The sequence below is a fragment of the Rhinatrema bivittatum genome, chromosome 13, assembly GCF_901001135.1.
Source record: "Rhinatrema bivittatum chromosome 13, aRhiBiv1.1, whole genome shotgun sequence".
NCBI classification, from domain to species: domain Eukaryota; kingdom Metazoa; phylum Chordata; class Amphibia; order Gymnophiona; family Rhinatrematidae; genus Rhinatrema; species Rhinatrema bivittatum.
The window spans coordinates 27,719,189-27,734,403 of NC_042627.1; the positions used below are offsets into that span (position 1 = coordinate 27,719,189).

The window sequence follows — 15,215 nt, forward strand, 5'->3', positions numbered from 1 at the left end:
CAGAAGCATTATGACATTTTCCGTTTTATGCACCATTCCCTTCCTAATAATTCCTAACATTCAGGCCGATACAGTACAGTGCGCTCCGACGGAGCGCACTGTTAACCTGCCCTTGGATGTGCGTTTTCCCTTACCCCTTATTCAGTAAGGGGCGGAAAACGCGCGTCCAACTCGCGGAACCTAATAGCACCCTCAACATGCAAATGCATGTTGATGGCCCTATTAGGTATTCCCGTGCGATACAGAAAGTAAAATGTGCAGGCAAGCCACACATTTTACTTTAAGAAATTAGCGCCTACCCAAAAGGTAGGCGCTAGTTTCTGCTGGCACCAGGAAAGTGCAAGAAAAGCAGTAAAAACTGCTTTTCTGTGCACCCTCTGACTTAATATCATGGCGATATTAAGTTGGAGGTCCAGAAGGGTAAAAAAAGTAAAATGGGCCGCCGGCTGTCAGGTCGAAAACCGGACGCTCAATTTTGCCGGCGTCCGGTTTCCGAGCCCGTGGCTGTCAGTGGGCTCGAGAACAGATGCCGGCAAAATTGAGCGTCGGCTGTCAAACCCGCTGACAGCCGCCGCTCCGGGCTAAATGGAGTCGCTAGGGACGCACTAGTGTCCATAGCACCTCCTTTTGCCCGTTTCTACCGCCAGGCCTCATTTAAATAGAGAATCGCGCGCACAAGTGAGTGGCCTGTGCGCGCACCGGGAGAGTGGGCGTTCGTCCGCTCTCCCGCAGACTTTACTGAATCGGCCTGTTTTGTTTTTTTTTGACTGCCACAGCACATAGCCTTCCCTTTAAAAAAAAAAAAAAAAAAAAAAAAAGGTAAAGTTGTTCAGGATCTTCTATCTCCCAAGGGATAGGAATTGAATGGAAAAAGTAAAGGAGGTAGTCGCTGATCTGTACATTATGTTAGGATCTGGCAGCACCACCTTCCCAGGTGGGCTCTGCACTGGTGTAGCAGGATCCAAGAAAAGGAAATTGTCAGGTAAGATGAAATTTCATCTTCCTTGTCCTCCTGCTAGACCAGTCAATACTTATGGGAATTACCAAACCTAGTATTCCCTCAGGTGGGAAGAGGAGTGGTGCTACCTTAAGTACGTCTGCCCTGAAGGCTGCTTCGGCCTTGGCCGGGACTTCGGACCTATGGTGCTCAATAAAGGCCTGCAAGGAGCCCAGGTGGCCACCCTAAAGATCTCCTCTGGGGCCTCCAGTCATCTCTCTGCCCACAATGTTGCCTGCACCCAGAGCCCTGCCAGTACCTTTTTTCTTTTGAAAGGCCCCCGCTCCTTTTCGCAGATCCCATGCAGCACAATCAGCCTATCCGATTTCTGGAAGGTGTCAGTGACCTTTTAGGTATCTTAACAGTATGCACCAGATATCCAATCGATGGCATTCAGGGTATTTGTTTCTGTGACTTGCCACATCAAAAGGCTGGAAGTGATACCACCTGATTCAAGGGAAGGGACCAGTTGGAAGTAAAGGGCAGGTAAGGATCCCTGAAGGACAGGACATGTGACTCCAAGATCACTCTGGCCAGATGGCTACCAGAAAAAGCATTTAAAGAGAAATTCTTTAGGAAGCTTGACTCATGGGTTTGAAAGGGGGAGGGGCTGCTAAGGCCCTAAGTACTAGACTGTGGTCCCATCATGGAAGCACTAGAGGAGATCTGATGCTCTTTGACCCTCCAAGAAAAAAAAAATGGCCAATGTCCAGATGGCTTTCTGTAGCAAGATATAGCAGCTACTTGTACCTTCAAGGAACTAAGGGATATTCCTTTATCCAGACCTAGCTGGATGAAAAGTAAGAAGCATGTGACATCTACCTTGAGGGGGGGGGGGGGGGGGGAAGGCAGAACTTGTGTTCTCAAATAAAGATGTAGGCTAGGAGGGTAAATGACTTCCATACGATACAGATGGATCACGGAGGAGTAACCAGCCTTATGCAGTCATGCATTTTCAAGGGCCAGGCCATAAGACAGAATGGAGACAGGTCCTCCACTGGGATTGGACTTTACCATAACAGGATGCTCTTCCCCAGAAGATGCATCAGTCATATCAGAGCTGCATACCATAGGATCCTTGGCCAGTCCAAAACTACCAAAAATTATCCTGGGTGACTGGACTTCTATCCTCTTCAATATTCTGCCTATTAGAGGTCAGGGCAGAAACACATAACCTGGCCGAAGGATGCCCTTCCTTATCTAACCTACTGAAACTTGGGTCCTTCCATTGGCTGAAGAAGCAGATTGCCTTAGCATTTGCCCGCTGTGCCATTACGCTGATCATTGGGCACTCCCACTGGGCTGTTCTTCTCTGGAGTGTTTCTCAGCTGAGCATCCGTTCCCTGGGATCCAGGCATGTTTCTGCTGAGGAAGTCTGCCTGAACGGTTTTCAACCTCGCAATGTGCACCACAGACAGGATGTGGATTCTATTCTGCCCATGCACATTCTGGCAGTCTTGTTTGCTAACAACTGGCTGCAAATGCCTCCCTTGCTTGATCATATGCATTCCTGCTGCAGCATGGTCTGAAAAGATTATGACCGGTTTATCAGGGATAAGAAGGAATGAGGAGCCTGCCTGATGGCTCTCAGTTCCAGTCCTGTTGATCAAGTTGCTCTTTTGTTGCCCACTGCCACTGAGACGCTTGGTCCTGGCGATGTGTTCCCCAGCTGAACCTTCTAGCAACCATGGTTATGATGATCCATAAATGAGGGTCCAGATTTAAGTCTCCAAACACATTTACCTCACCCCCCATAACAAGCTTTCCCTTACTACTATGAATGGGGGGAGTTGAGTGTAACAGTCCCTTGACTCTGGAGACCATCAAAAGAGGAGCAAGTACTGTAATACCAGGACGGATCCTGGTCCATGATACTAGAGGACAATTTCTCCATGCTTTTTGAAGTAAGGGTAACTCGTCCTTCTGTATGAAGAGTGCTCCCAGAAACTCTAGGGACTAACCTTTTTGTGTAGTTTACTACCTATCCCAGCTGTTACATAAGCTGCAGTACCATCCTAGAAGTCCGTTCTCTTAGCAAAAAAAAAAAAAAAAATCGACTCAGCTCTGATCAGCTGGGGATGGACCAAGACGCCTCATTTGCAGAGTGCTGTGACCAGGGGCAGAGTGCTAATTCAGGGGCGGGTAAAGATCGGCCCAGGGATTTTCCGCCCAGACCGGCCCAGGAGATACTCCGTGGTCTGCCGAGTGCGGCTCTGTCGCGACCGTGCTCGGCAGACCATGTGACCAGAGCGACCGGCCCACCAGGGGATGCCCAATCCCCCGATAGGCCAATCCGCCCCTGGCTGTAACCATTACCACCACTTTGGTGAAGGTCCTTGGAGCAATTGCAAAGCCAAATTGACAGCATTTATCTAGTACACAGAAGCTAAGCAAGGCTATGATGATATACTCCTGCCAGATCAAGGGATGTTAAGAATTCCCCCCTTTTTTTGCAGACATGACAGAGCAGAGTGTTTCCATACAGAAGCGTGGGATTCTCAGACATTTGTTGACCCCTCTGCGCTCCAACACTAAACAGAAAGAAATGCCCTTCTTTGGGACTTTAAAAAGTCAATTGAATATTTCCCTCTGCCTTCTTCCCCTGTGGGGACTGGGACGATGGCTTGCAGATCTTGCTGCCTTGTGAATGTGGCCTTTACCCCTTTCCCAGTTGTCTGGAGATGAAGACTGAGAAGCAGTCATCAAGTCAGGGGTGCTTCAAATGGTGTCTAATACCCATTGCTCTGACATAATATGGTCCCTTTCACAAAACTGCCATGGAGTCAGCCTACAGACAGTACCATAGAAATGATCTGCTGCATTTAACTGGGGTGAGCAACCTGAGCCTGCTGCTGTAGCAGAGTCACCTCTAGATTTTCTTAGCCTGCCTGGTGTGCCAAGGCAAAAATCTGCCTGTTTTAGAAAAACAAAAAAAAAACCCAAAAACCAAACCCCATACGCCTTACTGTGATCCAACTCCTGGAAGTCTTTGTGGCTTAGGCGCCCCTACATCCTTTACCAGTTTCTCACGGAAGCACAGGCTCCCTTTAAAGGGCAATTTTACAGAGGCGGACTCTGGACTCACCAGCCAGGTACATAAGTAAAAAGGAGAAACAGAAGAGGATGATGGAGGAGGAGGCAGTCCTGCCCCATATCTTAACACCTTTCTCAGTTTCCAGACCCTGTGAATAGAGGAAACCCCCTTCCAGGGCTGTTCCAACAGACCCTTAGGGGTACTGGGAGTCAGCACAGGGTCCACAACCGAGAGGTTAGGGAGTGAGAGGGGAAAAAAAACCCAAAAAAAAAAAAATAAAACCCATCCTCTCCCCACCACCCCCCTTCTGCATTGGGAGCTACCTATCAATGGAGAGCAGTCGTTCCTAAGGACAAGTTGCCCTAGGAGCCAGTAGACTCAACCGGGCTTTTGCCAACTTAAAGTTCTGAGACAACCATATTTGTAACAAAGTACACACTGCAACTGCCACAGATGAATGTTTCCCCATTAACCTCGTTCATGTCAGAGGGATGGAAATATCTTGAGCTTTTCTGGAAGTTGATTAAAGCCAGATGTTTGCTGCATATGAACTAAAATGCCCCTTTCAAATGTTAAAACTGGCTTTTGGCAAATCTTTAATACCTTAATTAAAAAAAAAAAAAAAAAGTCTCATCTTCAATGGCAATGATACAAAATAACCATAAAGTTGGAAGGGGAAGGTTTCTGAAATGCTAGCGTGCACATACCAGAAAACCAGAATAGTTCCAGGTCAGGTTATTTCCTGTTCAATGACTAGAAAGTCTGTGAGGTTTTACCCAGCTACCCCTTACAAGGCCCAAGACACTGTTACAAACAGGACTCCTGCCCTTATATGGCAATGAAAGGGAAAACCTGCTGACATCGAAGGGCACTCCCCACTGCGGAGAGATAAACACAATCCTCTGCAGATTTGCCAGAAGAGTCGTGCACACACTTGTACAGAGAGCTGGCTTGTTATGCACCTAGAGCAAAAAGGTATGACGTTCCCTCTTCTCCCTCTCACAAAATTAGAAAAATAAAAAACCAAAACAAACAAAAACCCAACTCTTTAGTACATCTAGCAATTTCACTGCAACAAGACCCAATAGAAGTTTTTCAGCCCACTACACATCATATCAAAAGGAGCATGGATGTAAATTGATACTATAAGAACATAAAAGTTTTGCCATGCTAGGTCAGACCAAAGGTCCATCAAGCCCAGCATCCTGTTTCTAGCAGTGGCCAATCCAGGTCACAAAGTACCTGGCAGGATTACTAAGTTCAAAAGATTCCATGCTGCTTTATCCCTGGCACAAGTAGTGGATTTCCCCAAGTCCATCTCAATAATGGTTTCTGGACTGTTCTTCTAGGAACTTGTCCAAACTTTTTTTTTTTTTAATTTTCAAATGCATAACATAGGCCCAAGAGCTTTCTCACCCCCACCAATCAGTTGCAGCATATTTTAAGACCAGGTCTGAAATGTGGATACAGTGATTGAACAGCTACAGCAAAGCATGCTGGGGGGAAAAAAAAAAAAGCACATTGAACATGTACACAGCGGCATGTTGTAAAGAAGCAGCACATGTAGCCTGAAGGTTTGTCTGCACGCGTTCTCTGAAGAAATAAGTGGCATGAAGGAAGTTTTGTCATAGGCCATTATAAAAAGAGTAACAGGAGAAAACTGATACAAAAAAGTCTTTAAATGCTTCCATTTTTTTTTTTTGGAGTGTGCACCAAATGCCATAGAAGATATGAAATTCTAGGAGTGCTTAATATATTGCAACATGTTCTAAGCTCTTAGTGTTCGCTTGGCCAACCAGGATTATAGGATGCTTGTCTTGGCATTCAGAACCTAGCTAATTCAATTAACAACCAGACAATGCAGTCAGCTGGAGGGAGTATTTCCTAGCAAGAAATCCTTGTACTGAATTGCAAGGCCAAGGGCCCAGAAAACACAGTGGAAAAGAGAATTCTGCTTTTCAGCAAGTGAACATTTGTTTTGAGACCAGAAATGTTTGGGATCTTAACATCTGTTGCAGCAATACAAGTAATGGCTCTCAATGTGCAAAATGACAGACATCTGTTAGCAGCAGTCCTTCTCTGTAGGCAGACCATCCTTCTGGGGTGACAACAGCGATGACCACCCTGGGTCCTATTCTGCCATGGTAGCTACATCCCCAACACTATAAATTCAGTGTTCCAGGGCTCCACTTCTGTTGATTCACCCTAAGCCCCACACCCTTCTCTGTCCGGAGCTGGGCACAAAGAAAGGAAGACTTACAGACCTACTTCCGGTGTTGTCCAGTGCTGAGAGACTGGAAGAAATAGTGTATGTCTTGACAGTGCTAAACAGGATAGGCTCGTGCGGCCATCTTGAAATGTTCTCCCTTATCTGCGTAACCACACTTAGAGACAGATACACATCTCCATTTGCTCTGCACGTCTGATACCAATGTTGGGGCTGCCACCTAGCACGTAGAGTCAGTCCTTTTTTTCCCTAGTTCATTTTTGGAGTTGTAGATCACATTTATTACAAAAAACCAAGCAAGATTAGAAGTCCACAAAAGCAATGGAGCCAAATTGGAATTGGTTCAAATTTGTTAAGAGGCTGCTGTAAGAATCAAGCATACTCCATGCCCTCTCTTCCAAGCTGCAGCAACCAAATGGAAGGCTAGATTGTACAACAGAATTCTGTATTCTTGAAACATGTTATCACAACTTGGAGAGAAGCTGTGGACGGAGGGACAAGGAGAATTAAAGTACTACATTGTTAATGTTTGTGGGCCAGAGAGGTGAAGCGTTCACACACAAAAGGCCAAAAAATGAATATGTTGGCAGCAGTACACCTCTGGCAAACTCACCTCTCTTAAATACAGCAATTAGTATATAAATTAGTATCACATAACTATTAGTCACATAACATTAAGGTGTTGCCCAACATATCACTACAGACACCCTCTTCTCCACCTTCTTGCTGTCTGAAAAGTTACTAATCTGATTAAGTCATAGATTTTTTTTTTTAATATAATGCAAAATAAGATTTGTAATATAAGAAAGGAAAAAGATGTATAGTTTCAGCCAACCTATTCCTTTGACATTCCAATGCAAGATAGGCCTGATAAAACTGCAAGATATGGATTCTAAAGATCCCTATAGCAACTGGTTATTGAACAGTCTCAAAAAAAAAAAAAAAAGGCAGCATGAACAATTGCAACTTGGCAATTTCTACCTAGCTGTATTGTGTAGAACAGTGGTCCCCAGCCCTGTCCTGGGAGCCCACCAGCCAGTCGGGTTTTCAAGATATCCACGATGAACATGCATGAGAGAAAATTTGCGTGCACTGCCTCCATAACATGAAAGTTCTCTCTCATGCCTATTCATCGTGGATATCTTGAAAACCCGACTGGCTGGTGGGCCCCCAGGACAGGATTGGGGACCACTGGTGTAGAAGAACCAAGTAGTGAGACTAACTTTACCTATTTGCTCAGAACTCTAAAACATAGTTCTATCAAGGCCTCAGAAAGGCTAAGCTTTCAAGCCTGTATTTAAAAATGCATTGAAAAATTACTCATTTCTTAACTGGAAAATTAAATATTTTAACAAAATGCCCAGACTGCAAGCTTAAAAGCCAGGTCTGGGAGCTACAGTGCCACAATTCTCAGGCTGGTTAAAAAAAAAAAAAAAAAAAAGGGGGGGGGGGGGGGGATGCAGCAGAGATGGCACTCATACACCCTGGGAAAGAGGGGAGGGAAAAGGTAAGAAATTCCAATCATTGCACAATGGTGACACCTAGTGTCCAAATGTAGGACCAATTGTAAGGTTTCAGGAGGATGCTTGGGGCATTGCAACTGGCCAGAGACTGCCACTATAATAGCAGTGTTATTTCTTCTGAAATAATCTATAATATAAGAGGGGGGGGGGTGGTGGGGAAACCCACCCTAGACAATTGCAAATAGAGTTTCAGGAAGAAGATATGAAACCCACTTCTGACTAACTTGGAAGCCCAAAGGAGAGACTGTCAGGTCTATTTAAAAAAAAAAAAAAAAAGTGGTGTGATGGAGAGGAGAGCCAGGTCCCATCTCAAAATATTTCCATCCAACTAAAAAAAAAAAAAGTGTCTTAGGACAAGGATTTATAGTTCCAGAGGGAATTAGGACAAATTCTCCACCCTTTAGTGGCAGCAAAAATGTCATCAGACCTCAGCCACTAAGCTCAACTGTAAAGAGTAAATCAGAAACCAGTAAAAGCATACGAAACTGAGCTGAAGAAATAGGAAGGAGGAGGTCCTTAAAGAAACTAGAAATTAACTCTCCACTCCATGGGTACAAGACATCCAGCTATAAGAAAATGTCCCCTGACCTGTAAAACATGTTTTTTTTTTCCTTCACCTGAATACCTGATAACATTGTTTTCACCAGTCTAGCTACAATTTTATACAAAAATATATAGTTATTTATTTTCAATTATGGGTCACAATTAAACCCATTGCGATAACGAAATATTTGAACAGTTAAATGAATGATTCTTGTAGAGAATTAAATAATTTTGAGGCCACATTTTGGACATCAAGAGATCCAAAAGATGGGACAGAGGTGGAGGTTAATCCCAGCTACCAGAAGCTGCTGCTTTTCTGGGCCACCAGATCCCTGGAGTATCCGGAAAGCTCTGCAGACCTCTAGTGAGGCTTTAAAAATAGTAGTAGTAATCTGGGAAAACACCTAAACATGCAGTTCCAGGCCTCAAACTTACAGGCCAATACAGTAAAAGTCGCGGGAGAGTGGGCGAGCGCCCGCTCTCCTGTGCGCGCGATTCAGTATTCAAATGAGGGGCCAGCGGTAAAAAGAGGCACTAGGGACACTAGCGCGTTCCTAGCGCCTCTTTTTTCTGACAGGAGCGGCGGCTGTCAGCAAGTTTGACAGCCGACGCTCAATTTTGCCGGCGTCTGTTCTTAAACCCGCTGACAGCCACGGGTTCGGAAACCGCACGCCAGCAAAATTGAGTATCCGGTTTTCAACCCGCGAGCTGATTTAAAATTGTTATTTACTTTTGGGCCCTCTGACTTAATATCGCCATGATATTAAGTCAGAGGGTGTACAGAAAAGCAGTTTTTACTGCTTTTCTGTACAATTTCCCGGTGCCGGCAGAAATTAACGCCTACCTTTGGGTAGGCGCTAATTTCTGAAAGTAAAATGTACGGCTTGGCTGCACATTTTACAGGTCGATACAGTACAGTGCGCTCCAGCGGAGTGCACTGTTAACCTGCGTTTGGACATGCGTTTGACGCACTAGCTTTACCCCTTATTCAGTAAGGGGTAATAGCATGTGGAAACACACACCCAAACCCCCCCCCAAAACTAATAGCGCCCGCAATATGCAAATGCATGCTGATTGCCCTATTAGTTATTCCCCTGCGATTCAGTAAGTAAAATGTGCAGCCAAGCCGCACATTTAACTTTCAGAAATTAGCGCCTACCCAAAGGTAGGCCTTAATTTCTTCCAGCACTGGGAAAGTGCACAGAAAAGCAGTAAAAAGTGCTTTTCTGTACACCCTCCGACTTAATATCATGGCAATATTAAGTCTGAGGTCCCAAAAGTAAAAACTAATTTAAAATAATAATAATAAAAAAATTTTTTTTAAATCGGACGCTCAATTTTGCTGGCGTCTGGTTTCCGAACCCGTGGCTGTCAGCGGGTTTGAGAACCAACGTCGGCTGTCAAACTCGCTGACAGCCACTGCTCCTGTCAAAAAAAGAGGCGCTAGGGACACCCTAGTGTCCCTAGTGCCTCTTTTTACCGCGGGCCCTCATTTGCATGCGGGCAGATACTAAATTGCACGCTCTCCCCTGACTTTTACTGTATCGATCCGTTTCTTACTGAATCGCACGGGAATAACTAATAGGACCATCAACATGCATTTGCATGTTGCGGGCACTATTACTTTCGGGGGGGGGGGGGGGGGGGTGGCCGCACGTTTTCAACGCGCTATTGCCCCTTATTGAATAAGGGGTAAAGCTAGCGCATCCAAACGCGCGGCCTGCTAATAAAAAAGAGACTTGAAACGAGATAACCTAAGAAAATATTACAACTACTATCACCATACGCCCTGCTCGTGGTGTACATACAAACGCTTGCAGGGCGAAGCACACAGCTCCAGAGAATCGCCTGCCCCCATCTCCAACGCAAGGACACAGTTTCCCCGTTTCAGAAACAAGGCAGGCCCAAGGCAAATGCACCTCCCGCCCCTGCCAAACGGCGCGAGACGGGAAAGAAAAGACGGGGGGTGGGGAGCCGCATTTGCACTTACAAGTTCCCTGCATTTCCTCTGCTGCTCCAGCTCCTTCTGCAGCCGCTCTCCCTTCCGCTCGGCGTGGTCCACCTCATCCTGCAAACTCTTTATCTTCCTCCTCACCGCCTCCAAGGAGGTTAAGCCCGCCATGTCTGAGGAGTACCCGCGCGGCACAAAAAAAAAAACCCAAAACAGCAGACTGCACTGGGGGAGGGGGAAAGCAGCGACGGCGGCTGCTGCTCGCTCTACACCTTGTCAGTGCCCCCTGCTCCCCTGGAAGCCTCGCGCGGCCCCGCCCTTGCACGTCGCCTGGAAGCGGAAGTAACCCGCCTTTCATAGCCCCCCCCTCGCCACAATGCACGGTTGGAAAGTCGCTTTGTACTGCCCTCCCTTCGTAGTGCCACGTCCGGGCAGACAGGAGCCGGTGGCTGCTGCCGGGGGTCAAACAGAAACTAAATTCTAATGTAGGAAAAATAATAATAATAATAATAAAAAAAAAAATCCAACGTTTTATGTAAAAATCTTTATTGCTAGGGGAGCACGCCTGGGCGTACCATTAACGTGAATTCCAGAGCTAGGTGGGTGTAGGGTCCCCCGGCAGGGGATGCTGCACTGCCACCTGCAGGTAAGCCGGGGCCTGCGCTGCCATCGAGGGAGACAATAAAAAAAAAAAAGGGAAGACTCAGATTCCTTCAACTACTACCTGTAAGTAGGGAGTAATTACCTCATTAATCTGGTGGCGCGTATATAGGGTACGGTTTTTTTTTTCCCACTGGTAATATAATCATGCTGCAATTTTTCAGAGCAATGCCATTTAAATAGTTAATTATTTCCTCAGTAGTGGCGGGGTGGGGAATACATTTTTTTTTTAATGATCATAACTATCTGTGTACTAATCGATTTTGTCCAGTATTGCTAACGTTTTCTTTTTGGCAAGTAAAATAAAATATTAGAAGTATCCTGATTTATTTGGAGGTCAAAACAATCATTTTAAAAGGAAAAACGTTTTTTGGTTTTTTTTTAAACTACAGTTACACCCCTCCCATCCATCCCTTATGCCAGTTTACTCCCCCCTTGTCTCTCTAAAATATCTGAAGATTTTGGAAATATATATATATATAAAATATCCTTCAAATTGAAGAAAACTTGTACTGTTTTGAGTTGAATGATTCAATACAAGTTAAATTCAAATTGAGAAAAACTGGTTGGTACAAGGAAAGGTACAATTTTGTATTCAGAGGTCAAATATGCTGGGTATGCTTTTTAATGCTTTAGAAGACTGGTTAATTGACAAAACATTCATGGAATTAATACAGGAAGTGATACCGTTATTATGTTAGGCATCTTTCATAATATAGAAAGGTGAGTAATGATGGGAGGATGCCTTTTCTAAGAACTTCTATGCTAGCATATTCAAGCTCTTATTCAACACTTTTAAACCTTAACGATTGAAAATAAAAGATTTTATATCAACTCTAGAAATCAATACATGGAAACATTAATTTAAAAAAATACGTTATAATGCAAAGCTCTCTTGATAAAAGTGTTCTCATTCTCTCCACCGGGAGGTAGAAGAGACCAACAGTGTAGCTTTCCTGCTGAAAATTATACAGTTAAAAGGTTTTGGGTTTTTTTCTTCCATTCATTCTAACACCTGATTTATTAGTTTTTGTTTTTGGTTTGTTTTTTTTAAGTAAATGACACTGCAACATTGTTAATTTTAGTTGACAGTTATCTTTTACAAAGAATCTAGTAGCTTTCCCTCGTCCTCTGTTATGAAACTTGGGTGAGCTATATCTAAATAGTCAGCATACTTTTCCTTATAAGGAATATCTCCTCCGGATCTATAAGCGGCTCCCTTAACATGTTAAATAAACCTTCGGCTAGACTTACAACAAGCATCCATCTTTTCACATATTCACATACATACCAAAAGACAGAACGTGTGCTCTGTATATGCAATTATGCACAGACGCACCTAAACTAGTACCGTACTTAAAAACGGACATTGTCTGGTGATATTTGGCTACAAACTACACTTTTTTTTTTTTTTTTTTACAACTTAGCATTAGTTCATTACTAGACTTCTTGGCTGGGCCTTTTTGTACTGATTTTTGGATTGAAAGTGTTTGTATTCTGACATCACATAGATTTGGATGTTTGTTAAACATTTTCGTTGAGATGTATGTATATGTGTGTATATCTATAATCTATCTATATAATTTTAGGTATTTTAACTGTTCTAATGTTTTTTTAAAACGGATAAGGATTGGATGAACGATCTAACATTGCTTTGGAAAGTTGGACGCCTCCTTTACAAGCTACCCAAATTTCCTGCTAAGTTTCATGTGTGTGTGTGTGTGTGTGTGTGTGTGTGTGTAGGGGGGGGGGAGGGGGGATTTGAAACCGGAGGGATTTGGCTTCAAGGCTGTGAAACTTGAGAAATGTAAAATCCTGCATGTACTACACTCATTAATGTTTAACGGGGTGGGGGCAGACGGGAGGGAAGTCAGCTCTCACACTATACCATATAAAGCACTAAGCTATATATAAAACTACAGCTTGGTGTCTGGATCTCTTGTCTCCTACAGACTGCAGACCCAGCAAGTATCATCTTCCTCCTTGCTCCTCCCCTTAAGGGCTATTTCTCCTCGGCAGATAATTTATTAGTCTACAGACTTTGTAACGTAGTCCTCGACAACTCAGGAGCCACACTGGAGAAGAGTAACCTAAAATGTCTCAAGGCCTGAACATTAGATCTGACTCTGTGTGGCTTAATAAATCTCAGTGTGCCTGTGTTTAAGGATAAAGCTCAGTTTTCTTGCTATGTTCATGGAATAAAATAACCACTATACAAATAAAAGATACAGTAATTTAGAAAAAAAAATGCATTCATGTTTCAAACTGTACAAGAATGTTTTAACTTGACCAGAATGGACAAATGGATGCTACAGATGTAAGATGCCAGATACAATGTGTTTACTGTCCAGGTGAAGCATGCAGAGATGCAGGGTGTCCCACAGAGAGAGAGGACGGGTTCCTGGAAGCCAGGCCCAGTGTGCCGTGCCGTGATGTGGTGAGGGGGAGAAGGAGCTTGTCTGATGTGGTTCAACTTACGTCTGTGGCCTTTTTATCTGCCAGTTCCAACTTCTCCTGGGCATCTTTAAGGGCCTCGGAGTATTTGTCCAGTTCATCTTCAGTACCCTTAAGCTTCTTTTGCAGAGCCACCAACTCGTCCTCCAGCTGGAAATGGGTGCCAGGAAGGGGGGGGGATACGAGGGAGGCAGGGGGGTGAGGGTTGGCAGCAGGCAGCGTGAACGCGCACGGGTGCACAGGAACAGAGAAGCAGAACAAGACCACAGAGGGAGAGAGAAGCACAGAAAGAGAGAGAGAGAGAGAAAGGAAGTTAGGCGGTGTGGCTGTCCGAGCAGGCACGGATCACAGATACCTTGGTAGCTTTCTCCTCTGCGGAGAGGAGGCTTTCCTCTGCATTGTGGTGCTCCTCCAGCACTCTATCCCTCTCATCCTCTGCAATACGTAACTGTTTTTCCGTTTGCACAATTTCCTCCTCTAACTATTCGCGTTCACAGTCATTTAAAAGGTGAAAGAAGGAAAAAAAAGAGAGAAAAAAATATACAGCTGTGATTTGCTGTTTCTTTCACACACTTTTGTTCTGATCTGAACTTCACCAGCTGTTGAACAGTGCAAAACTGCATTTTTCTGTGAAGCTGTAACATTTCACTAAACAATATGCGTTTTTCCAATTCACTAATTTCAGCTCTGAGAATCAGAAACAAGGTGACGTTTCTTCCCCCCATCTGTTCTGTCTTTACGATGTGTCCTTATTTTTTTTTTTAAATGACTTTCATAAGTTTTAAAAGAAAAAGCAACGAAAACTGGGGGCATTTCAACACTCCCAAAATTTCATTTGTGCCTTTTTCTGTGTGTGGCCAGTAATTATACTACTACTACTACTAATTATTGCTATACTAAATGTGTTTCCTTAAAACATGTTTCCACTTTTTAACTTTTTTTTTTCATATAGTTATGTGCAGACTTTTCAATTCTTTTTTTTTTTTCCTTAAAACAACTGGAATAGAAGTAATCATAAACTAGAAAGCCCAGCTTCTTTATGGCTCTGAGCCCAAACCGATCCGGCGGCATTCAAAGAAAGGGGATCCATGGATCACTTGGCATGGGGGTGTGTGCCTGTGTGGGTGTGAGTGTAAAAAATGCAGACCTGTTTGCTTCTGTCCTCTGCCGCCTTCTTGTCTGCCTCCGCTTGCTCGGCTCTGTCCATAGCATTCTCCTTGTCCAGCTTGAGCATCTGCATCTTCTTCTTGATGGCATCCATGGTGGCTGGCGGGGGTTAGTGGGGGACCGGAGTCCGCGCGCGAGTACCCGGAGAGAAAGGGAGGGCGAGCCTTGTGGGGGGGGTGGTTGGGACAGCGAGGAGCTCCAGCGGCGGGGGGCCCGAAGCGCAGAAGCTGAAGTGCAGGCTCCCGGCCGCGCGAGCTGCACAAATATGTACCGGCGCAAGGGGGAGGGGGGGGGGGGGCGAAGACATTCCTGAGGAAACCCAATACTTTTTTGGAAGCCCACACTCCCCTCCCGGTCCCTCACCCACCGCGGCTTAGGCTTTTTTTATGGATCTGCTCGGCTATTCGCTGCTGCCTAACATTTGACCGTGGATATGACTATATATGGGGGAGGGGGAGGGGGGGGGGGTGCCTGCTGGGCAGGCGAGGAGAGCCATTTCTGCCCATTTCCAAACCCTACTACAACTCCGCAAAGTTTCGTCGCTCTTGGGAGAAGAAGAAAAGGGGGGATGGTGGTGGTGGTGGTGAATGAGAAAACTTTCCGATGTTCCCAGGAAGAGCGATGGCCTCGAGGAACTGAAATCCCCCCCCCTCCCCCAG

At 44.9% G+C, this 15,215-nt stretch overlaps 1 protein-coding gene across 17 annotated transcripts in view; it reads right to left on the reverse strand.

Moving 5' to 3' along the window:
• TPM1 (tropomyosin 1) overlaps positions 1–14,807 on the reverse strand; it is a 60,454-nt gene extending 45,647 nt beyond the window's left edge. For 6 of the 17 annotated variants that reach the window (XM_029575461.1, XM_029575459.1, XM_029575464.1 and 3 more), the window contains exon 1: positions 10,315–10,461. In XM_029575461.1, the coding sequence (XP_029431321.1) occupies positions 10,315–10,446 (132 nt within the window). In that variant the 5' untranslated portion in view covers positions 10,447–10,461. Of the gene's footprint in view, positions 1–10,314; positions 10,462–13,413; positions 13,540–13,744; positions 13,871–14,536 lie in introns of those variants that run through there. The other 11 variants (XM_029575463.1, XM_029575453.1, XM_029575462.1 and 8 more) reach the window with 10 other exon arrangements.
• Between the last annotated feature and the right edge of the window lie 408 nt (positions 14,808–15,215).